The following is a 25197-nucleotide window of genomic DNA, read 5'->3' as shown; positions in this document are numbered from 1 at the left end:
GGCCCCGATTCCCCTTGTTGGAAGGTCCGTGTTGTGGCTGTTGTGTACTGGCGATGAACGCAAAGAGTTCGTGGAAGAGATGAAGAGGTTTGCAAGCCCCTTGGAGATGGTTCTGGGAGAAGTATAATTGCTTTGTAAACAATGGATGTCTGCTGAAGTTGGGGATGGCATGTACTGATGTCTACAGTTTCCGTGGAAGCACATCAAAAAGGAAGATGGATTGATGGGTGGGTCCAGGGAGGCCCGATGAAGCAAATGGAGTAACACGTTGATTGTAGAATCCAGGGCTGCGAATATGGGTTCACTGTGCAGCTCTTTCTGCTTTTCTGAAAACTTGGAACTTTTGCTAATAGAATGTTCGGGGAAGGGATAGGATAGCTGTGTTATTTTTTAAGAACATGTTTATGGGCGCGGCACGTCTGTTGTAAGCATTAAGCTGTCGACGTGACCTTCCTGAGCCGCACTGACTTGTTTTCTTCCTGGTGTTTCTCCTCCCCGGCAGCTGCCTCCTTCACATCTCAGTTCTCCCTGTAAGGATATCCCCCGACCTGCTCTGATCTACATGTCCCTCCTCTGTGACCCCAGAGCCCATGGATACTTCTGCCGTAGAATTTGTCAGCCACACTGTAATCGTCGACTAATCTTCTGTAACTGATCACTGGACTTTGAGTTTCTGGAGTGCAAAGACTGTTTCTCCAATGCTTTCGGTACAAGTAACAATAGACTCAGCATGCTTTAAACAAATAGGGGTTTATCATCTCCAGTTACAGGAGTCTGGAGGTCGGCGTTGGCAGTTTCCGGGATTGGCCCAGGCTGACTCTCCTGCCTTGCCCCTCATCGTGTCAAGTGCTCACGGGTTATACACACTGGAAAGAGCCACCATGGTTGTTTCAGTTTTTGAGCTTTGAGCACAGATATTTTGGCAAATATCTGTGGATTTGTTGAACAGTCTTCAATCCATTTATTGTGGTTTCTTCTAGGGAAACTGACTTTGTGTTTTGAAAATAACAGCTCAGAGTTAGATGTCTACATGTTTGAAAGCACCCCTGCCCCTAATCTGGAAAAGGATTTCTCCATTTTCATACAGCTCTAATAATTCATGGAAGCAAGCCTGCTTTGGAGAAATCGTGTGATGGGTTGGTGCTCTGGAGTTTCCAGCCTCAGGCACTGACCTCAGCCCTGTGGTGGCAGCTGTGGACCAGAAATTAGGCCCAAAGCAGCTTTGCCTTCCTGAGCCTTCGGGGGAGGCCGGCTTCTCATCCCACTTACCCTATTTTAGTCACAATTCAAATGTGCTTAATTATCTAGTTAATTGCTTAGAACGTGCTTATGAAAAAGCACGTCATTAGGGGCTTCCCTGGTGGCGCAGTGGTTGAGAGTCCGCCTGCCGATGCAGGGGACACGGGTTCGTGCCCCGGTCCGGGAAGATCCCACATGCCGCGGGGCGGCTGGGCCCGTGAGCCATGGCCGCTGAGCCTGCGCGTCCGGAGCCTGTGCTCCGCAACGGGAGAGGCCACAACAGTGAGAGGCCCGCGTACCGCAAAAAAAAAAAAAAAAAAAAAAGCACGTCATTAGAAAAGGGAGAGAGTGGATGGAGGGTCCAGCTTGAGGGGAGCCAGCAGACATGTGATCCCACCCAGAGCAGCCGGTCACACGACTGGTTTCCATAGTGATGATGATCCTTGAATCATCCAGAAAAGCTACGAGTATGATCAGTCTTCACTGCTTAAGAAGACAGGTAGCTATACTATGTGAAAAATAACATGCAAAACTACATAAATATGATCTCAGAAAGGTCTTAAATGTAGGAGTATATGGATTAAAATATAAGAATATACAGATTAAATTACGGGCAGGAAGTAACGCTGTAATAGCGAATATCTCTGGGTGACAGGATTTTTCTCTTTTTTTTAAAGATAGTTTTGTGTATTTTCTAAATTTTCTACTGAGCACCAAAGGGGGGGTCAATATGTCACCCCAAAAGATGCCACTTTGACGTAAGGATTATTTTGAGCTGAAGGCAACTGAAAAGTAACAGACACAAAGAAAAGTTCTACCTCCCTTCTCCACCAGGAAGGGCGGGGCGATCCTTAATCACCCAGGGGAGGCCCCCCAGAAATCGAGGTAACGCCCCGTGCTCACAGCCCACACCTTGCGTCAGTTTCCCCCTCCCAGAAGTGCAGGGCCCCCTCCCTTGTCTTGTCACTTCCCTGCAGCATTCGTTGTTCTTTGGTTAAGATGCTCTGTGAGCCCGAGTCCCAGCAGCCCGTGGAGCCGCCACCACGGCGCTCTCCTGTGTGGATGCGAGGTGCATCTGTTCAGAAGCCTCTGGTGGTTTTTCTCTCCTTAATCAGTCTCTCGTCAGCCTGATTTTCAGGGCCCCAGCCAACGCACTAAGATGGGTTTGTTTTTTCCTCCCCTGCGTTGTTATTACTTTTCATTTTAAATACTTGAAAAAGGATTGTAGACATTCGGAGTGATTGTTGTGCAACCCTTGGCCTCCTAATAATTCAGTTTCCCCACATTTCGCATCTGCCTTTGTTAAGAATGATCAAATGATACTCTTGATGGCGGCTGTCTGAAAAGTCCCCCCTGTTACGGACGCCGACCCTCCTGGTGGTTATTTCCGTAGGTGTTTCAGAGATCGGAGCCGTGGGCCCCTATCTGTGGGCTTTGGTTGTAGGAATCCTGAGCCGTCTTCACTGCGTCCCCCGCAGAGGTTGTAGTCTAGCACCCTGAGCAGCCTGGGGTTACTTTTTATGTGGCTTCCTGGCTTTGGGGGAGCACAGCAGTCACAGCTTCAGGGCACACTCTCCTACGGCCAGGCTCAGGCAGACATGCTTTCTTGTTGCTCTGCTGTTGGTGCTGTAGGGGAGCAGGTGCCATCCCAGAATAGGTCTCTATGGCACATTAATAGTTTTAAGCTGGTTGTTTTCCGGGAAACAGCAGGCGTAGAAGAAATTCTGAGAACCAAGTAGGAGTCACCGTTTTGTACGAGACAGGGACATTTACCAGGGGAATCTCCCTATGCAAGGGCGCCCCCCTCGCTGGACCAGGAACACGAGGACGACCGAATCTCTAGCAGCTCCTAGGGGCGGGCAAGGTAAGGACTTCACGAACCTTCCCCTTGTTTATCCGGCCTTCCCTGGTCACCTCTCATAACCGACTCTGCCCGTCCTCAACATCCTCTTCTGCCTTTGGGCAAGGGCGGTATCTAAGGTGAGGGCTTCGGCCGTTTGAACAGGCACTCAGGTTGTCTGGGTCTCTCCCAGGCCCACATGTTACTAGACTTTGCTGGATTTTCTCCTTTTAATCTGTTTCATGTCAGTTTAATTCTCAGACCGGAAAGAAGAGCCTAGAAGGGCAGAGGGAATTTCTTCCTCCCCGAAAGTGGACCGATGTTTTCCTTGTCCATTCTTTTTTTTTTTTTTTTTTTTTTTATTTATTTATTTTATTTTCAGCTGAGTTGGGTCTTCTTCGTTGCTGGGCATGGGCTTCTCGTTGCGGTGGCTTCTCTTGGTGCGGAGCACGGGCTCAGTAGTTGTGGCTTGTGGGCTCAGTAGCTGTGGCACACAGGCTTCAATAGTTGTGGCTCACGGGCTCTAGAGCGCAGGCTCAGTAGTTGTGGCGCACGGGCTTCATTGCTCCATAGCATGTGGGATCCTCCTGGACCAGGGCTCGAACCCGTGTCCCCTGCGTTGGAAGGCGGGTTCTTAACCACTGTGCCACCAGGGAAGTCCTGCTCGTCCATTCTTTACCTGAAGGTGCATTCCTTTGAGGCTCTTGGTGTCTCTGAGGGACAGACGTGTGTGTGTGTTAAATCCTAAGTTACCCAGAGCAGCAACCACCTAGGACCACAGAAATATCAGCTCTGATTTTTTTTCTCCCCAGCACTGGGATTTTTTTTGAGCCCAGCTGTGCATTTCATAGAAGTTCTCAACCTTGGAGGTCTACTGTCATTACCTGGGAAGCTTTTAGATGTTCTCGTGCCCAGGCTCCGATCCCAGGCATCCCAGACCAAACTCCATCAGAATCTCTGGGGATGTTTTTAAAGCTGCCCAGAGATCTCCTTGTGCCACCGAGGTTGGGAACCACTGATTTAAAATGTGGTTGTTTTCTGTTATGCATGGTGTGTGTGTGTGTGTATTTTTTTCTACTGGTGGTGTTTTCAAGTTACTTTGTCAGAAATAGGTGCCCATCATGTCTAATGAGAAAAAGAATTCTCTTAAAGTGAGATAGGAAGGACACCAGCCTTTGTAAGTTCCTGTTATATGCTAGGCACAGGGCTTCGATCTTTCACATGTGTTATCTCATTTAATACTCAGAAAAATCCTGCAGGGTGGGTGGTGGTTTACTTGTGTCTGCAAATAAGAAAACTGGCTTAGAGAAACTGAATAACTAGTGTCCAGGTCCCACATCTCACGAATGGCAGAGCCAGACTTGGGCCCGTGACATGCCCGAGCCCATGCCCTTTTTCCTTACGCTGTGGCATCTGTGAGAGAGATTTTCCATAAAAATCGTTTAAAATAAAAATTGGCACTTGGGTTATGCAGGAGCATATGGTAGCTCTATTTTCAGTTTTTTAAGGAACCTCCATACTGTTCTCCATAGTGGCTGCAACAACTTAACATTCCCACCAACAGTGTAGGAGGGGTCCCTTTTCTCCACACCCTCTGTAGCCTTTATTGTTTGTACAATTTTTGATGGCCGTTTCTGAACCGTGTGAGGTGATACCTCATTGTGGTTTGGATTTGCATTTCTCTAATAATTAGTGATGTTGAGCATCTTTTCATGTGTTTGTTGGCCATCTGTATGTCTTCTTTGGAGAAAGGTCTAGTTAGGTCTTCTGCCCATTTTTTGATTGGGCCGGTTGTTTTTTCTGATATTGAGTTGTATGAGCTGTTTGTAAATTTTGGAAATTAATCCCTTGTCGGTCGCATCAGTTTTCAAATATTTTCTCCCATTCTGTAAGGGAGAAAATTCTGTCATTCTGTTTTGTTTATGGTTTCCTTTGCTGTGCAAAAGCTTGTCAGGTTAATTAGATGCCACGTTTCCGGTACCTGGTAAATGTGCTCGTTGAGAATACTTTCTCTTCCCACACCGCCAAGGTTGCTCTCTTCTACTCACTTTATCTCACTTCTGATGAAGCTGAACTGGTTTTGACTAAAAGATCGTTGTTTTGGAAAAGTCTGACTCATTTAGTTCTTAATGTAAATCAACGTGGAATAAATAATTTAGTTGTCTTCCTTCTGACTGCCCTGTACCGTGAAGGGATGCTGATCTTTTTTTAAACATCTTTATTGGAATATAATTGCTTTACAATGGTGTGTAAGTTTCTGCTTTATAACAAAGTGAATCAGTTATACATATACACATGTTCCCATCTCTCTGAAGCAGGTTTACTCACCCCTTTTCAGAGCCCCCCTTGGCCCCCTGGGAGGGCCGTGTGGGTGTGTTGGAGGGGGGCGGGGAGAGAGCGAGGGTACAGAGATGCTGGGGCCCTGAGCGGCCCCCGTGGCACAGCTGGCGCGGGGTCACTGCGTGGCTTGCCCGCCCCCTGCGGCTCTGCTGAGGGCGTGCGGGTTTGCTGGTGGACCATCCTCCCCACCCCCAGTGATGGGGCGTCGGGCGCGCACGCCCATATCTTCTCTCCGTCTCACCTTCCCTCGGGTCGGCTCAGCTCTAGTTTGTGACTGGGCAGTGCTTGGGGGGCTTTGTCTCTGCCTCGAGCCTGGAAGAATGACCTGTCTGGTGGAACGTCTGGGTTAGGCTTTTCTGGAGGGTTGTCATGTGATTTCCTTTGGGTGGAACCAAACCGCCTCTGAGTCTGTCTTCTTCCTTGGCAGCTCTTCGTCTGGGTCCTCTGGCCGCGTTGCGCAGAAAACCAGCAGGATGGCCGCAAACAAGAGCAAGAGCCAGAGCTCCCTGGCGCTTCACAAGGTGATCATGGTCGGCAGCGGAGGGGTGGGCAAGTCGGCCCTGACCTTGCAGTTCATGTATGACGAGGTAAGACGCGCCTCCCCGTCGGGCCTGCCGCCGCCGCGTCCCTCCTCCAGCTGCGTCCCTGTGCCCGTTCCCCGGGGCTCATCAGGGTCATGGGGCAAACTGTGCTACGGTGGCTTCTGAGTAGCTTTCCAGGGGGTTCTAACCAGGGGAAGAGCTGGACTGCTGATGTTAGGCGAGTCATTTCGGCTCAGGCAGGGACACGCGGGGTCCCTGCTCGCATCGTTACCATCATTATATTATGACAGGAGCCGGGGGGAGGTGTCGAAAGGGCGGGCCAGATGCTCAGCTGTGACAGCCAGCTCGTACAGGCACTGAAGGGGACAGCCAGGCTGCCCTATGAGCTCCATCTCTTCTCCTTGCTCTAGTTCCCCCGGTTCAAGCTAAAGCCCCAAGCTTGCATCACTTCCTGCGGGTAATGGCGCTGCTGCCGAGTCTAGTGCGACGGCACAGGCTTGACTCCTGTGGAAACAGGTGTCCCTGCTTGACGGCCGATGGCTGGTCGTGCAGCAGCGTGTCCAGACCAGAGCCGGAGCCTCGGGGCCTCTCTCTGGCACCCTGTTTGCGTGGCTCGTGTGTTCCAAAATTTGCGGCAGAGGACACTGTCACCACGATCAGCTAAGATGACCCTCTCTTTCCACCAGGCTCTGCCCCGTCCAGCTTCCTGCCACACGGGGTGTGCTGCAGTGACCGCGACGTTTTGGGATGTGGCCAAGGGAAGCCGACTTAAGGATGCAGTTAGCAGGGGCCCTGGCCTTGTGATGGGGGCACGGGGAGGGCTGTGTCCAAGGCGCCCGGCATGGCAAGTGAGTGGGCAGCGGCTCCAAACGCGGTGTCAGGCCGGTCTGGAAGGTTTTTCCAGGCCTTACGGCTCCTTACAGGGAAGACGGATGCAGGGCCTAAATTTGCCAGTAGTCCCCAAACCTCACCCAGTCATGAAGCCGAAGAAACCTTGCTAAACCGTCATGAAAGAGAAACTCGGACCAGCTGTGCTAGAGGAAGGACTGAATTCTCTTTCAATTCTCTGTAGGCAACGTTGGCTTGGCCAAAAAGCGCGTTCGGGTTTTTCCAGACCATCTTGCAGTGGCCCGGAACGAACTTTTTGGCCAACCCAGTGCTTCAGGATCCCTGGCATCTGACAAGCTAGTTCAACCGCATACAGCCAACAGAGCAGGACAGTATTGCAGAGGTGTATCGGCAGTTAATGAGCAAGACTGTTATTCCGCTGGATTTGGGGTACGAGTGGTATTTGTAGTGTTGCCGTGGAACAGATCCCCACACGGACATCCGTCACCTCCAGTTTCCAGGAGTCTGGCCCGGCTGAGCGTGGTGCTGCCCAGGGTCTCAGGCTGTGGGGAGGGTGCCTGGCCTCCTGCGAGCCTGCGGGCTGCTGGCGGGTGCAAGACGGGGCCCCGGCTGCTGGAGGTCGCCCCCAGTTCTCCGCCGCGTGGCCCTTTCTGTAGACAGCTCTTCCCACGGCCGCTTGCTTCTCCCCAGCCAGCAGGGAAGTTTCTGGTAGCTAAGACGCATCCTTCCACACAAAAACGTGGTCATGGGGTCCTGTCATCGCCTGTGCGCTGTTGGTTGCAAGCCAGCCTCAGGGCCTTGTGCGCTCAAGCAGAGAATGCCGTACAAGGGCGTGACCCATCGAGGGGCCCCCCCGAGGGTTGGGTTCACCAGAGTATTTGTGTATTTTAAAAACTGTGTAATGAATTATAATCTCTTTTCTCCTTCTAGATAATCATTTTTGTATTTACCATTATATGTGTAATCTTGTATTCTGTTCTTAAAAGAGGGCCCTGCAATGAATAAGCTTCAGACCAAAACCAAAACCTCCAGACCATCTCCCCCTGGGTCACACCGCACTGTATCTTATCATGAGAAACTTTTTGTTTTGTATGTTTCTAATGATCAATTTCTTTTTTCTTTTTTAATTGAAGTATAGTTGATTTACAGTGTTGTGCTAATTTCTGCTGTACAGCAAAGTGATTCAGTCATACATATATATACATTCTTTTTTTATATTCTTTTCCATTACGGTTCATCACAGGATATTGAATAGAGTTCCCCGTGCTCTACAGTAGGACCTCGTTGTTTATCCATCCTCTACAATAGTTTACATCTACTAATCCCAAACTCGCAGTCCATCCCTCTCCCACCCTCCCTCCCCCTTGGCAAGTCTGTTCTCTGTGTCCGTGAGGGTGTTTCTGTTTCATAGACACGTTCATTTGTGCCATATTTTAGATTCCACATAAGAGCGATATCATATGTTATTTGTCTTTCTCTTTCTGGCTGACCTCACTTAGTATGAGAATCTAGGTCCACCCGTGTTGCTGCGACTGGCATTATTTCATTCTTTTTTATGGTTATTGTAAATAGTGCTGCTATGAACACAGGGGTGCATGTATCTTTTTGAATTAGAGTTTTCTCTGGATATATGCCCAGGAGTGGGATTGCTGGGTCATATGGCGGCTCTATTTTTAGTTTTTTAAGGAACCTCCGTACTGTTCTCCACAGTGGCTGCACCAACTTACATTCCCACCAACAGTGTAGGACGGTTACCGTTTCTCCACACCCTCTCCAGCATTTGTATACTTTTGATTGGGAGGGTTGTTTTTCTTTATTTTATACTAGGGGCCAAAGTGGGCACATCTAGCAGAATCTGTTTAATTTACGCCAAACTTCTTTTTTTTTTTTTAGCTTATTTATTTATTTATTTATTTATTTATTGGCTGTGTTGGGTCTTTGTTGCCGCGTGGGCTTTTCTCTAGTTGCAGCGAGCGGGGGCTACTCTTCATTGTGGTGCGCAGGCTTTTCATTGCGGTGGCTTCCCTTGTTGCAGAGCCTGGGCTCTAGGTGCACAGGCTTCAGTAGTTGTGGCACGCGGGCTCAGTAGTTGTGGCTCAGGGGCTGAGTTGCTCCAGGGTATGTGGGATCTTCCCTGACCAGGGCTCGAACCCATGTCCCCTGCATTGGGCAGGCGGATTCATAACCACTGCGCTACCAGAGAAGCCCACGCCAAACGGTTTTTCATAAAAGAAGAGAGGCAAGTTACAAAATCTGCCTTGGAAGTCTATTTGTTTTTCCTTAAAAATGAGCCTTGCTTCCTAAAGATTCCTTATTTTCCTTCTATAACAGAGGCTGGGGAGGAAGCGACAGGTAGGAGAGGAATTAAAACGTGGGAGATGCGGTTAGAAGAGCAGGCGTTAGTGGAGATGGGGGGGGATTCTGTGTGTCCTCCCCCCGCCGCTGAATGGCGGGCCGTGTCTGGGGACATTTGGGGACGTCACAACGGGGGGATGCGACCGGCCGCCAGTGGGTGGAGGCCGAGATGCTGCTGAACGTGCTGCAGCGCGCCGGAGGGTCCCACACGTCCAGCCTGGGAGGTCTGTCGCGCTGCTGTCTCGGGGGCGGCCTGGCCGGAGTCACGTCGGGGGAGGGGAGGCTGCTCTACCACGCGGTGACCGAGGGGCCCCGGCTGCCGAATCTGCGAGCACGTTCGGACCCCCAGCCCGACTCCGCCGTGAGGTTGGAGCCATCCTGCCCAGCCTGGCGGCTGACAACGCAGGAGACCAGGGCAGTCTAGACGGGATGTTTCACTTTCCCTGTGTATGTTTCTGTGTGTACAGCAAGAGGGAGGGGAAGAGATGCAGAAGAATCAAGAGCTTTTCCTCTTCTTCCTTGTTTCTTCAGAGAACCAAGGGGAAGCTGTGCTTGGCCTTAGTCTCTGTTTCCCACTGGCTAACGTATGTGGGGACCAGAAAGCAGCAGTTGTTGAAGGAACGGTAAAATAAAAGCACAGCAGGAGAAGAGAGATGGAGTGCTTGTGTCCATTCCCTGAACAGTGCTGCCCGCTAGACCCTTCTGTGATGCAGGGGGTGTTCTGTATCTGTGCTGTCCAACACCTGTGGCCGCTGAGCCCCTGGTGCCCAGCTAGTGGCTGCGAGGTTGAAGGGTCTGGCTCTAGAATCACAGTTTTGGAGCTTGAAGAGACCTTAGGGGTGACGGCCAAGCCCAGCTGATCGCAGACTCCCCTGGGGCTCCTTTACCAAATCCCTCTGGAGCTGGAGCCGAGTCATTCTTTTCCTGAAGCTCTGCCAGCAGTTCCGAGGAGCGGCCAGGTGTGGCTCCCCGTCCGGGAGGCCAGAGAAAAGGAAACTCAGTCCCGTGCTCGGAGATGCGGGTTGGCTGACGCCTCCCGAGCCATTCGGACCCTTTGTTCTTGGTCCAGTGCTTTGCCCTTTGTTTAAAAAAAACTTTTAGCTTCTGTGGTGGAATCTCCAGGAAAGTTGGGTCACGGAAGCAGCCACAGCCTCGGAAGTCTTTATTTTTGTCTAAGTTCTGACTTGGAAAGATGGGAAGGGGCTGCCAGTGAGGCGGGAGAGCTTTGCCCTTGTAACCCCTGGCCTGACGCACTCGAAGACTGCTTAGCTGCCTGCCTGTGCCGGTGAGGTGAGGCTGGCCACGGGCGGTTCGGGCAGCAGCCATGCTCGCGAGGAAGGCGTGAGAGGCTGGGCTTAGACCGCGTGTCTGGGCGTCTGCGGCGGATCACAGCAGCCCTGCAGGCCGGCGCGGTGGCTCCTGCTAACAAGGAATGGAGACGTCAAGGCTGTGATGTAAGCTCCCACAGTGAGCGCCCTTCCCCGGCGCGGGCGCACCTCCCCGCTGCCGCCGTATGGGGGACCTTCTGACTTCCAGCGTTAAAGGAGCGGGTGGGACTCTTGCTGCTTCATCCTTGGAAGTGCAGGAACAGGCAACCGAGGTGCTTTAGGGTGTACGGAGACCTTCGCACTGGATGTTGCGGTGGTTTTTTTTGGGGGGTCATGTATTTGTCTCTCTGGAAGGACGTTAACAGGAGGACACTGCTGTGAAGCATAGGCAAATTTTCATATTTTCTCTATTTTAAGATTGTTATATGAGTATAAGAGACTCCTCAGTTTTATTTATTTTTCAGATTAATTAATTCATGTATTTTCAGCTGCATTGGGTCTCCGTTGCTGCACGCGGGCTTTCCCTAGTTGCGGCGAGGGGGGGCTGCTCTTCGTTGCGGTGCGTGGGCTTCTCATTGTGGTGGCTTCTCGTGTTGCAGAGCACGGGCTCTAGGTGCGCGGGCTTCAGTAGTTGTGGCACGCAGGCTCAGTAGTTGTGGCGCACGGGCTTAGCTGCTCCGTGGCATGTGGGATCTTCCCAGACCAGGGCTCGAACCCGTGTCTCCTGCATTGGCAGGTGGATTCTTAACCACTGCGCCACCAGGGAAGTACCCTCTTTAGTTTTAGTATTAGGTTATCTTTAGATTTAAAATCATTTGAATTAGTAGCTATTGATTGACAACACAAGGTCCTTCAGAGGGTCCATAAGTTCATACCGATATTTTCAACTCGATTTTTAAATTTTTTAAAAATTTAAATGCTAGCTTTATGAAGAATTCACGCACCATGAAATTCACCCTTTTAAAGTGAACCATTCAGTGATTTTTAGTGTATTCATGCAGATGTGTGGCCATCACCACAGTGCAATCGTAGAACATTTGTATCACCCCAAAAAGAAGAGCCCTGCACGGTAGCAGCCGTTCCTCATTACTACCTCCCCCCACCGGCCCCGGGCCTGGCAACTGCTTTCTGTTTCTATGGATGTGCTGTTCTGGACATTTTACATACATGGAATCAGACAGTGTGTGACCTTTATGTCTGGCTTCTCTCACTGAGCATCATGTTTTGAAATTTCATCCATGTTACAGCTGTATCAGTGCTTCATACTTTTTAAAAAATTGAGATGTAACTCACATACCATAAAGTTGACCCTTTTAAGTGTACAATTTAGTGGTTTTTAGTATATTCACAGAATTGTGCGACCATCACCACTACTTCCAGAACATTCTCATCCCCCAGAAAGACACCCCTTACCCACAGGCAGTCCCTCTCCACCCCCTGCCCCCAGCCACCACAAAGCTGCTTTCTGTTTCCATAGGTTCGTCTGTTCTGGATGTTTCATATAAATAGACTCATATATTATGTGATATTTTGTGTCTGGCTTCTTTTACCAACTATAATTTGTCAAGGTTCATCCACGTTGTAGCATGAATCAGTACTTCCTTACTTTTTACGACTGAATAATACTCCAGTGTCTGGACATGTCACGTTTTCTGTATCCATTTGTCAATTGATAGATATTTGGATTGTTTCTACCTTTGGCCATTATGAGCAATGTTGCTGTGAACATTCATCTACAAGTTTTTGTGTAGACATGTCAGATTCTCTTGGGTGTGTACCTACGTGGGAGATTTCCTGGATTATATGGTAACTCTTGTGTTTAACTTTTTGGGAACTACAAAAAGGCCATGTTTTCCATGGCAGCTGCACCGTTTTACAATGTATGATGGTTCTAATTTCTCTGCGATCTCGCCAATGCTTGTTATTGTCCATCTTTTTTTTTTTTTTTTTTTTTTTTTTTTGGCGGTACGCGGGCCTCTCACTGTTGCGGCCTCTCCCGTTGCGGAGCACAGGCTCCGGACGCGCAGGCTCAGCGGCCATGGCTCACAGGCCCAGCTGCTCCGCGGCATGTGGGATCTTCCCGGACCGGGGCACGAACCCGTGTCCCCTGCATTGGCAGGTGGACTCTCAACCACTGTGCCACCAGGGAAGGCCTTGTCCATCTTTTTGATTATAGTATCCTAATGGGTGTAAAATGGCATCTCATGGTTTTGATTGGCATTTGCCTAATGACTAATGATGTTGAGCATCTTTTCATGTTCTTATTGGCCATTTGTATATCTTCTTTGGAGAAATGTCTGTTCAGATCCTTTGTCTATTTTTTCTTCATTTTTTTTTCTTTGCCTATTTTTAAATTGGCATTTAATTTCACTTAATTTTAAAACTTTTTATTGTTGAGTTTTAAGAGTTAATTTATATATTCTGGGTACAAGTTCCTTATTAGATACATGCTTTTCAGATATTTTCTGCTATTCTGTGGGTTGACTTTCTTGGTGGTGTCCTTTGAGGCATGAAATTTTTTAATTTTGATAAAGTCCAATTTATCTATTTTTTCCTTTTGTTGCTTGTGCTTTTGGTGTCATATCTAAGAATACATTGCTAAATCCAGGGTCATGAAGATTTCCACCTTATGTTTCCTTCTAGGAGTTTATAGTTTCAGCTCTTGCATTTAAATCTTTGATCCATTTTGTGTTAATTTTTGTATGTGATGTGAAGTAGGGATCCAACTTCATTCTTTTACATGTGGAGATATCCAGTTATACCAGCATGAATTCAAGTTTAATAGTACATTGCTATCATTAACTTTTTTCCCTGAATATCTTGACTTATACTATCATTAAAATAATTACTTATTTTATGTATAATGCAATATAAAGAAAATAGCTTTGAAACATTCATACCATTGCTACTGAATAATATAACCACTGAGGGACGTTCAACATTTCTTTGAATTTTTTTTTGTCCTTAGTCTCTTTTAGTGGGATGTATTCTATCCAAATACTCTTTTTTAAAGTGTCTTGGATTAATTCTTTGTCAGGTTACATTACCAATATAATATTCATTTACGTTCATTTGCTTCAGTTTTCCTGTTTAACAGCTTTTAAATTTGTTTTGTTCTGTCTTCCCAGGGTGTGTTTTCCCTCATTTTTTATAGCTGCATAGTATTGCATTCTGTGGATCCCTGTCCTGGGCATTTGGGTGCTTTTTCATCTTTTGCTGCCACACGTGGTGCCACAGTGGATAACCTTGTATGTTGCTGTGCAGGCGTGTCTGTAGATTAGATTCCTAGGAGGAGGACTGCTTCTCCCGCTCGATTAGGTGTCGCCATGTTGGTCTCCGTACAGACTGCACTGCCTGTCTCCTGCCATTAGCAATGTGCAAGAGGTGTGTGGTCACACTTCGGGACTTTTGCCAGTCTGGTAGGTGAAAAATGGTATCTCCATGTAGTTACCATTTTCTTTATTAGTGAGGATGAACGTCTTTTCATAGGTTTAACATCATATGTGTTTATTTTTCTGTGAATTGTTTATGTCTGTTGCCACTTTTTCCCAACGGCTTGTTGATCTTTTTTTCCTCCCTGTTTCTAGTTAATATATAGTTCTCTACGATATGGGTTTAAATACTTTTTCCTGCTTGTCATTTGTCTTTGTTTATAGCGTGTTGTGTCATACAGAAGTTTTAAAACTTTCTATGTAGTCTAATTTATCAATTTTTTCTTACATGGCTTCTGGATTTTGAGTCATAGTTAAAAAGGCCTTCCCTACTTCAAGGTAATAAAGGGATTTCACCCATGTTTTCTTCTAGTACTTGAGGGTTTTATTTTTAACATTTAATCTTTGACCCATTTGGAGATTTTCGTGTTGTATTGTTATTTAAGCCTCTGAGTACCTCTTGACCAGTTACTTTTCAGATGAGTTTTATAATTCTGTTGATTATGAATACGAGCTCCCGTTTCTTACCCTTGCCACTGTTTAACTGTAATTTTATACTGCCAAGAATATCGGCAAGCGTTCTGCTCTCTGCTTGGTCTCTTCTCATCTGTAAAATGGGAATATCTGTTCTTATTGTTTAAAAACAAAATAACAAATGGTGGAATTGGAAGCAACAAAGAAGTACTACCTCAGGAGTTATCTCTATCCTTAGCACCTTACACGTGGTGTGATCATTATCAGCACTCAGTAAAGCCGCAGTTGATGATAAGCAAAGCACCCATATATTGAAACTTATTTTTTGGCAGCTGTTCTTTCTCTTAGAACTTTGTTAACTACTAATCGTGTCGTCTATTTGCCCAGTTCGTGGAGGACTATGAACCTACCAAGGCTGACAGTTACAGGAAGAAAGTGGTCCTGGACGGGGAGGAGGTCCAGATAGACATCCTGGACACGGCCGGACAGGAGGACTACGCGGCCATTCGCGATAACTACTTCCGGAGCGGGGAGGGCTTCCTTCTTGTGTTTTCCATCACCGAGCACGAGTCATTCACAGCGACAGCCGAGTTCAGGTGCGTCCCGGGGGGCCCTCTGCCTTCCGTTCATGGCGGCCTTGGAAGGAGTCTGGGGCTGAGTGGAGTACGTCTCAGGACAGAATCTCTCTGAAGAGCTTGCTGGGGCTTTTTGGATCTTGGCACTTTATAGCTTGTCATTTGTTATGCTCTCTTTGGGCTTCTTAGGTTTGTAACTTCCACGTATAAGTAAATGATCGTAAGGATCTGTCGTTCCTAGAGAGGACGAAGCCGTTCCACACAGTCACGAGCGGGTAGTTTTGTTTTCACATAAATCCCAAGAGCCAGGGGTTGGTAAGCGTTAACTATCTTTATCTTTTTCCCAATTTTGCTAGAAAAGCAACAGTTCTGCTCTACTTTGAGGCTTCTGAAACCTCAGATGTCGGGAGAGTGGACGCCTTGGGTCACAGTGACCGTGTGCTGCTCCCTTGGGGACATTAGCTCAAGTGGGGCAGAAAGCACCGGCTTCAGGGTCACATAGACCCGGGGGGTCTGAGTCCCCGCCCTGTCACGGTACTGTGACCCAGGGCAAGTGTCCTTAGCATTCTGTGTCTTTACCTGAAAATGCTCTTGTTGATGAGATGGAATAAAATGATGCGTTAGACTTAGATTTCCTAGGGAGAACCCTTCATGGTGTGGCGGCCCCAGGCTCTTCTCACTGTGTGGGCACAAGGTGAGTATCCACTGCTATAATTTATTTGAAATCGCAGTATGTCGAGATCCCTGAAGTTCATTTTGTTACAAAGAAATAGTGAGCTGCGTGGGCCTCGTGCTCCCAGGGATTCTAGTGGCAAGGGTCTCTCTCTTTCCCCATCCCTTTCCCATCTCTCTTATACACTTGTGCGTTTTCATCCCCCTCCTTATAAACAGATCCATGCAGGTGACTTTTTATTTATTTTTTGGCCACACTGTGTGGCGTGCGGGATCTTCGTTCCCCGACCAGGGATCAAACCCGTGCAGTGAAAGTGCCAAGTCCTAAGCGCTGGACCGCCAGGGAAGTCCCCAGGTGACTTTTTATTCTAAGAACCTGAACTAGAGTCTAATAGGGAACTAAAAAGGAAAAAAACAACCAAGTAATCTTTTTTCATTCTTTAGCAAGTTCTGGTCAGAAATGAAGGTCATCAGCCAAAGGTGAGAACGAGGAAGCTAAACGTGTCCCCCCAAGATGTGGAAGGAGCATCAGTGGGCCGGGGTGGGGGGGCGGCGCTCAGGAGCGGCCTCGGGGGAGACAGGCAGAGCAAGGGGAGAGGAGTCAGGCGGAGCCGTGGCCCCAAGCCTCCCGAGGGCGGATAATGCAATTCTCGGCAACTGTGGCATGTGTGTTGTGAGCTATTAACCGGCTAGGACTCCCTGTGAGAAATCCTGTTATTTGTAGCTCTTCCTGATGTACCGAGAAGCTTCTGTTAAGTGGCTATAGTCCACGTGTGCATAGCTGGCTTTGCATCTGCATGATCCTGCTGTCAGGCCTTCTTGAGGACCATACAGGATGGATGCACTCACCGCCCTATTTTCTTCCCCGTCCTGAGCCTTGGGTTTCCCATCAGCCCCGGGAGTCACCAATAAAGGAAGCGCTGGCTGTGCCCCCAGTCACTGCACACATACAGATACAATGGTGCCTCCTTACCTCTGCCTGGGAGGAGGGTTTTGGTTGTTATGAAAGAAGAGAAAGGGCAGGTGATGACCTAAAAGGAAAAGGAAGGGGAAGTTAGTGCTGTGGCTTGAACTCCGGGCAGTTCGATAAAAGCCCCAGGCTGCCCCAGTTTCCCATGGTGCTGGAAGCAGACGGATGTGGGTAGATCCTCGGAGCCCTTACGCTTAAACTCAGTTGCTTCATGCCTGTTAGCAGTTTTAAAACTGCATTTCTGCATTTATCTTCCAAACGGAAAGGCTCCAACATAAAACAAAATGTCAGTACACCCTCTCTTCCTTGAAACCTTTAGGCTTGTTACAAGAGACCAGAGCTTGGTACTCCTGTTTCTCATTCAATATGTTTATTGATGAGGTGATTAGTCACGCCTCTGCAAGACTAATGGGCCAGAATGTGATCAGTTTTTACTGTTCACCATGTATACTGATCACTAACTTCTAAGCATAGTGTGTGCTCTTTGACCCCTGTGAAATGCAGGGTGTGGCAAAGCTCCTCAGAGACAGGTTTCAAGCATCTGCTTATTTTTCATTTTGCTTAAAGGGGGGGATAAATCAGGAGCTTGGGATTAACAGACACACAGTCTGCATGCAAAGTAGAGAACCAACAAGGACCTGCTGTACAGCACAGCCAACTCTATTCGCTATCTTGTAATAACCTATAAGGGAGAAGAATCTGAAAAAGAAGGGATACATGTGTATGTGTAACTGAGTCACTGTGCTGCACACCTGAAACTAACATGACACTGTAAGTCCACTAGACCCCAATTGTAAAAAATTGATATCTGGTAGTGAAACCGACTGTATGGGAAAAAATTTAAACGTTCTTATTATTATGAAATGTGACCCCGTATTATATAAAAGTCAGTGCAAATCCCCACCAAATACGTTTTTGAAGGGGTCTCTTTTGGGAATGTGTGGGAATACAGAAGTAGGCAGGTTCCCCCGGTTCAAAATAATGGAAGCGGAATATTTAATTTCTTGAATACTCTTTTTCCAAAATGATTTTAGGTAGCTGATTATTTTTAGTAGAGGTAAAGTTTAATGTGCTACAGTAGTGGTTATTTTAGAGAAGATGTTTTTGAAGGACTTTTCCACAGGCCTTGTAGTATTTCATTTTTTCCCCCCACTTGGTAGTAGAAAAATCAGGCATGTTGAAGTAGTGCTCCGGCCTCACAGAGTGGGGGCGGGGTGCACGGGTGCAGACGGAGCTGAAGCAGGAGGGGCACAAAACCGTACCTACCTTTACTGTGAGCGTCCCTCTAATGTTGCTTTGCTTCTCTGGAGTATTCTACTTGACTGAGGACAAAGGATCACGGGTTCTTGTCCCACTGCATTGATTTCACGGTCTGCTAACAGACCACCTGAAAACCCCTGGGTTTCATGGCTTTTATTCTCACAAAGAAATCAGACTTTTTTTTCCCAGGGGCATTATTAAGCGTTGTGTATATGAAGATACTTCTTTCATCTGGTTTCTACCACAGAGGGTCCCAGGTTTCTCCTTTGTTTTGTTTTCTGGCCGAAGCATAAATTGGGGATGCTGTTGAAATGCACAATCCTCGGCTCCTGCCCACGTATCTGCTCCTGGGCCCAGAAACCTGCGTTTTTTGTTTTTTGGGTTTTTTTTAAGAACTTTTCTCCCGTTTTACGGTTCATTTTATTCATTTATTTCTTGGCCACACCGCGCCGCATGTGGGATCGTAGTTCCCCCGCCGGGGATGGAACCTGGACCCGCTGCATTGGTAGCGCAGAGGCCTAACCACTGGACCGCCAGGGAGGCCCCCAGACCCGCGTCCGTAGTGAGCACCCAGGTCCCCGGGGCGCAGCAAGCTGGGAGCAGAGGTGGCAGGCGCTGGCTGGCCACGGGCTGGAGCGGCGCCCCCTGGGGACGGGCCTGGGCCAGCGGCCCGCCTTGGGGGGGACCGGCGCCCGGCCGGGCCTGCTCAGCCACCTTCTTCTTGACCTGTCACCCAGGGAACAGATCCTCCGCGTTAAGGCAGAAGAAGATAAAGTCCCGCTGCTGGTGGCGGGGAACAAGTCTGACCTGCAGGAGCGGAGGCAGGTGCCGCTGGAGGAGGCCAGGGCCAAGGCCGAGGAGTGGGGCGTGCAGTACGTGGAGACCTCGGCCAAGACGCGGGCCAACGTGGACAAGGTGGGCCCCGCTCCCCACCTGCTGGTCCCGGGTAGCGGGGGGGGGCGCCTCGCGGGGGTCCTGGCGTCGCACAAGGGGCACGGGGAGGGCGCGGCCCCCCAGAGCCGGGCCAGGCACGGCCTCTGCAGACCCTGCCCTCGCGGCCTCGGGGGCCCTTGATGTTGCCCTCGCCGGCGGGTTGGGTAGATCCGTTCTCTTCACCTCCCTGCCCACCGGCAGAGCCAGGGGGTCCGGTCTTTAGAACTTCGTCTCTGCGTCCAGGGACCTCTCCCCTCTTCCCCACCCCCAGCGTAGTTTTTCATTCAAATCTCTGAAGCGGAGGAAAGGATGACCTTGACAGAGACGAACCCCGACGGTTTGAAAACCCGCCTTCCAGTGCTGGCGATGGGGAGGCCTTCTTCTAAAAAGCTCAAGTTCAAAGCGGTTGCCCCAGAGCTAAAATCGACCACCTAAAAGCTGAGGTCGTCTCTCTGCCGTCACGGCCTGGGTTCCCGTAAGACCGACGCGCGTCACTTTGCAGCCAAGCCGTGGACTGGTCTGCGCCGTCTGTGCAACACCTGGATCTCCCACATCGCTTCTCCTTTCTCCTTGCTTCTCACCTGAGGAGGAAGGGATTTGAAACCAGGTGTCACTTCAGCTTGCAGGGTTGCTGGAAGGACGCTGGTGTTGGAAGGCGTCTGCTTTGGAAGCCTCTCCAACGACGTGAGGCTGTTAAGTTGCATCTGCCATGCGAAGCAGGTTCCCTCGGCAGCTCCTTTTTCTTTGTTATCTCAGCTCTTACCTTGATTCTTGTGCGTTTCCAAATCTTTCCGTTTCTAGCAAATTGTTTTCTAGCTGTAGAATTAGAAAACACACAGGAAGTCCAGTCACACAGTTCATTTTTTAAAAACCAGGAAGACTTTCCGGGCTTGGAACTGCCGACCTGGGGGGGTGGGGGCGGGAGCTGTCACACTGGCTTGTCTCCTCCGCTTCCTGCCCAGGACCGGCCGGACCTGCCAAACGGGAACCAGCAGAAGCTGATGCCGGGCAGCTTTGTGTTCGCTGTGAACAGTTCACAGGAAAGGAGGCTGTCGATGAGACTGGCGGTGACCAGCTTGGGGGCGATGACCAGCGTGGGCATCATGTGAAGCTGGACACACGCGCCTCCTTCACCTCCCTCTGCCTGCCTGGTGCTGCTAGGACAAGGGAAAACCGGCGACGTTGGAAGCTGTTCACGGCCCCTGTTATGGGGGAGGGGGCGCTTTCCTGAGAGGCTGAGGGAAAGGGGTGCTTAGGTCAGCCTGATGCAGTTTGGGGGGGTCCTTTCCTGCACCCTGAGCTAGTGGTGAGGGCTCGTGGAGTCCCCCACTCAGAAAGCTCAGTCTCGCGTTCCTCTAGAAAGTAACAGGAGCCTGTTCTGCGCAGACGTCCAAAGGTCAAAGGCTGCACTCAGTCTCACGCTTTCCATCTTCTCTGTGAGAAATCTCAAATCTTTCTTTGTAGGAGGCGTATTTTGGCTGCTGGCATGTAGTCGGTACCCAGGCACGGTTGCTGGTAGCAGAGGGCAAAACCCAGACCACTGTGACAACTGGTAGCATGCTGGCATTCAAAGGGCACCTCTCATCAGCTCTTGATGAAGCCCCTTGTAGCTGGCATCATGCGGAGTGGGGCAGGGAGGGGCGGACATGGGGAGGGTGACACCCCCCTCTGCCCCGCCCCCCCCGCATCGGGGGCCCCGTCGTTTGTTCAAGCTGCATCCCCTCCTCCCCCCCACCTGCCGCGTCCCCCAGTCTGCCGTCAGGGTTAGGCTGCGAAGCCGTCCTGCGTGATGGCAGTCCTGCGTGACGGCACTCGTGCCTTTAGGGTCAGGGGAGGACTCATCAGCTCGGTGGAATGTGGCAGGGCCCCAGGGCACTCTCCTCCCTTCCCCGTCCCGGTGGTTGGAAGCCAGACGCCTCTCGCTGTCGGTCAGTTTCACAGACTGTTGTCGGTCTGTCCTGTGATGTTTCATCCTTCATCATACTTATCCCCAGAACAGGTTTCATCAGTTTGAAATAAGCTGCTGAGTGGTACTAACGGTATGACACTGCTGCCCTTAGCTTGACCCGTTGTATGATGTGAGCAGAGAGGTTTCCTTTGTGGAATTAGAATACGTTTCTAATGTTAGTTGTTCTCTTCTGCTCTAGACCTTTTGTTGTTTTGGGTTTTTAAAAAATTAATTTTTATTTTTGGCTGCACTGGGTCTTTGTTGCTGTGCGTGGGCTTCTCATTGCGGTGGCTTCTCTTGTTATGGAGCGTGGGCTCTAGGCTCATGGGCTTCGGTAGTTGTGGCTCATGGGATCTAGAGCACAGGCTCAGTAGTTGTGGTGCACGGGCTTAGTTGCTCTGCAGCATGTGGGATCTTCCCAGACCAGGGCTTGAACCCGTGTCCCCTGCATTGGCAGGCGGACTTTTAACCACTGCGCCACCAGGGAAGCCCCTAGACCTTTTGTTTTTGATGGCCCGTGGTTTTTAAGAATACATTTGGCTTTATATATACTTTAAACTGTAATTACATACCCTGCTTGGTCGAATTGCTTCATTAAATCATTAAATGGCTTTTTCTTCCTTGTTCTTTTCACCCCTTCCTCCCCACCCCAGGTGTTCTTTGACCTCATGAGAGAGATAAGAGCAAAGAAGATGTCAGAAAACAAAGACAAGAACGGCAAGAAAAGCAGCAAGAACAAGAAAAGTTTTAAAGAAAGATGTTGCTTACTCTGAAGGCCGAGGTGCTGGACCAGGTCACTCGCCACTAAGGAAAGAGGGCAGGTTCCTCAAGCCAAGACTCCAGTCGACCTCTCGGCCTGTTCCCTGCTCTCCCCATCCTCATTCACACACGCTTCTGTAAATGGGGAAAATATTTGTGAACCAGTGGCTGGCAGAAGAAATAGGCTCTTGACTGTGCAATGGGACGGCTCCTCTGTCGGGAGGTTTCAGTTTCCTCCCACTTTTCCTTCCTAAAATAAGCCACGTATGTAGTGCTACAGGCAGGTGTTAGCCAAGTGTTAATTAAGAAGGACTGTCCTAGCTTCTTATTTTTTCCCCAGTTTTGTAACATTAGCGTCTTTCGTTTTGAAATAAAAGTGTCTTATTTTATTAGGTGTTGGGGGGTGAGGGTCGGGGGAGGCTCCCCCACCCTTGTCAGCTCAACAGTGGTTCTCAGAAACATCCATTAGGTTCTAATGACGCTGGAAAATTCGGAGATTTTTTTGGGTCTCTTGGCCATACCCTGTGGATCTGAAGCAGAGCTAAAAAAATAAAGTTGAATGGGGCCAAAGAGATCAACACCAAGCTCAGAAATCATCCTCAGTATGAAAGCAGGAAGAGTTGTGCTCTTCATAGTTAAATATCCGCCAGCTGTAGTCTGTGTCAGCTGCTTTTCTCCCGTGGCATCCTGATTTTTGTGTAGGAGCTTCTTTTTTAATAAGCAACATGAAGACTCAAGAGCAATATACTGTACACATGATATACTTTTCTAATCAGAATTTTTAAAAGAAGTCCTTTGGCTAAATCCTCTCGTAACTGCCCGTCGTAGGGTCAGGCCCCTCCTCCTCCACCTGTAACCCATGCTCTGCCCTGGCCCGCTCCTCCCTGCAGAGGTTGAGAGAATCTTTTCTGTTGTTTCTTTCAATGTAGCCCAAGTTGTTCTGAAGAACGTGGTGACTTAAGATTGAGTTCTAAACTCACGAAGCCAGAGCCTATGCCAGACACCTGCTACCTCTCCTAGAACTGCTCAGTAAATTCGCAAGAAGTGGAGAATCCACTGCCCCTTTACCTCTGAGAACTGGCTGCTGTTTCTAATATAAATTTGTTTCTGAGACAACCATCTAGTTAGTTAGAAAAAGGTTTTTATGGATGAGATATTGTCTTTCTTGTATCAATATTCTGAATCCAGCAGTCAGGACATTTTTCACGAGGGAAGAGGACAGCGATAAACACCTAGTGCTTAGCATATCTTTTCCCCACTTTTCAGAAGTGATATTTCACATGTAGGTGCCAAAAGTGAATTGGGGTGGGGAGAATGGGAACCCTTGGAATTTATGGTTATTACAGATGTTGTAGAAATTATGATCTGACTGGAAAACAAACAATCTTGTATCACCTCCCAAAGAATCATGGGCTTTTTTTCAATTAAAGCAGAAATTTACAGTTTTTCAGAATTTCAGCCTTATTTTATCCTTTTGTCATATATGTGAAATGTAAGTATTAAGAAATGGACAGATATTCATTATCGTTCTTGTTAGATGTTCTGCAAACTCAATTCTTTGAATTGGGCTGGGGGAAATAAATTTATAAGTATAAACAGTAACTTCATCTTTCCTTTGGAAGAGATGACTATTCTTAAAATTTAAAAAGTTGAAGGTAATCACACTGTTGCATTTTTTGAAACAACCTTTTTCTTTTCCTCCTAGTTTGCCACCTGTTTGATATCAGTTCTGGTTGAGAGTAGGTAGGTTTGGAATATGTACACATAAATTAAGGATGGTATGAATTGTTCCATGCTATGGAAATTATTCTTAGTATATGCCATTAGTGTATTTCTGAAATTATATTTAACTGGATAGTGATCAGAAATGGATCTTCCCAACAAAATGATTTATAGAGATGAGATTCTTTTCTGTAGAAAAATAAGGAAGCAATGTTCTTTATAAATTTGAAACATACTACCTTGCTAAATGACTAGATATTGTGTCCATAGGCTAACATTATTTTTCTAAAGTCTTCCTTCTAGAACTATTTGAGCACTATTCCAGGCTCTATTCCAAGTGCTGGAATATTGTGTTGAACAAGATAGGCCAGAGCTCTGTTCTCCTGGAGCTTATGCTTTAGTGAGGAAAGAGATAAATAATTGAAAATATCACAGCAAGTGCTTTGATGATCATAGAACTGGGTAATAAGATAGGAAATGTTACTGGGCCATAGGACTGATTTCAATTGGATGGTCAACAAGTTTCTGAAAGGGAGTGACATTTAAGCTGAGACCTGAAGGAGCCACGTGAGCTCCCAGGCTCGGGAGCAGCTGGTCCAGAGGCCCTCACTCAGATGTTCAGGAAAAGACCCCCGAGGCCAGCACATGGCTGCAGTGTGAGGAGGAGTGGCAGAGCAGTGGAAAACGACCTGACAAACAGGCTAGAGATTCAGACAGTGATGCAGGGGAACAACCTAGATGTGTAATTCCCCACAGGTGTCTTGGTTCATCAAATACCAGACACCCCTGATTATAGGACATCCCCATAGTTTATGTACCAAGGAAAAACCTGCCAAATTATGTGAGTCCATCCTGACACCAATGACATGAATATGTGGGGAAAAAAGATAGATGCTGTAGATTAGGCGAATTATATATAAATTTAAACTAAATGAACTTGGGGTATATGATTCACCTATGTTGGTCTAACACTATATTATAATAAAATAGTATAGAAGCTTAACAGTGGATAAGTATTAACAGTGGGAAAGTACCCCACAGTGTAGGCGGGGGTGAGGGCAGTGCCAACAACAGTGTACCCTGTGAGCCTGCACAGCGGGTGGCAGGTGGCACCACAGAGCACACTCACAGGTGGTCAGCTCCAGTGGAGGAGTCCTCATCCTCTCCCAGTGGGAGTGCCCCAACCCCTCCTACCTTGCACTGCATCTCAGAAACGCAGCTCAGAAATGGGCTGGGGCTTCTACCCCAACAGCTAGGAAGCAGACCCCACCCCTGACAGGGCTGTGACTGTCACAAAGCAAATAGGAGGTCCTGGGTAACATCCGGTGCAGGCTCTGGTCACAACACCAGTCACACCCCTATCAAGCTGGTAACAGCACACGCTGAGGAAGGAGGCAACAGGCACCCACACTAAAAGCAGCCCTGGCACCGAAAATATTAAACCCATGCAGGCTACACAGGGATGCTCCCACATAAAAATAGCCCTCCAAGACCACAGTAGATAATTGTTTCTCCTAAACTCATAGAGCAAGAGAAATATAAGTAAAATGAAGCAGCACAGGAGCCACTCCCAGTTAAAATATCAAGAGAACGCCCCTGAAAAAACAATGAAATGGAGTCTAATAGACACCACGTTCAAAAAGGAGATAATGAAAATACTGAAGGAATTAAGAAAGGCTATTGACAGACATGCAGATTACTGTAAAAGGAAACTAGAAACTAGAAGGAAGAGCCAAAAAAACTTAGAAACCATTTGCTGAGATGAAAGCTGAGCTCAAGGCAGTGAACAGAAGAATGAATAATGCAGAAGAACAAATAAGTGATCTGGAAGAGAGAATAATGGAAACCCCCCGGCCAGGACAGCAGACAGAAGCCAAATGAAAAAAAAAATCTAAGAGACTTACGGGATAATATAAAGTGTGCCGATCTACACATAATAAGGATTCCAGAAGGAGAAGAA

At 48.3% G+C, this 25197-nt stretch overlaps 1 protein-coding gene across 6 annotated transcripts in view; it reads left to right on the top strand.

Moving 5' to 3' along the window:
• The window catches only part of RALB (RAS like proto-oncogene B), a 65338-nt gene extending 42378 nt beyond the window's left edge, over positions 1-22960 (top strand). For all 6 annotated transcript variants that reach the window (XM_081243131.1, XM_081243135.1, XM_081243134.1 and 3 more), the window contains 4 exons: positions 5847-6006; positions 14786-14994; positions 18613-18790; positions 21410-22960. In XM_081243131.1, coding sequence (XP_081099257.1) covers positions 5893-6006; positions 14786-14994; positions 18613-18790; positions 21410-21529 — 621 coding nt within the window. In that variant the 5' untranslated portion in view covers positions 5847-5892 and the 3' untranslated portion in view covers positions 21530-22960. The remainder of the gene's footprint in view (positions 1-5846; positions 6007-14785; positions 14995-18612; positions 18791-21409) is intronic.
• The last annotated feature ends 2237 nt before the right edge of the window (positions 22961-25197 follow it).

The sequence above is a fragment of the Mesoplodon bidens genome (genome assembly GCF_964165515.1).
Source record: "Mesoplodon bidens genome assembly, chromosome: 8".
Taxonomy (NCBI): Eukaryota; Metazoa; Chordata; class Mammalia; order Artiodactyla; family Ziphiidae; genus Mesoplodon; species Mesoplodon bidens.
Note: the sequence above shows the minus strand (reverse complement) of the source record. Positions and strands in the feature narration are given on the sequence as shown.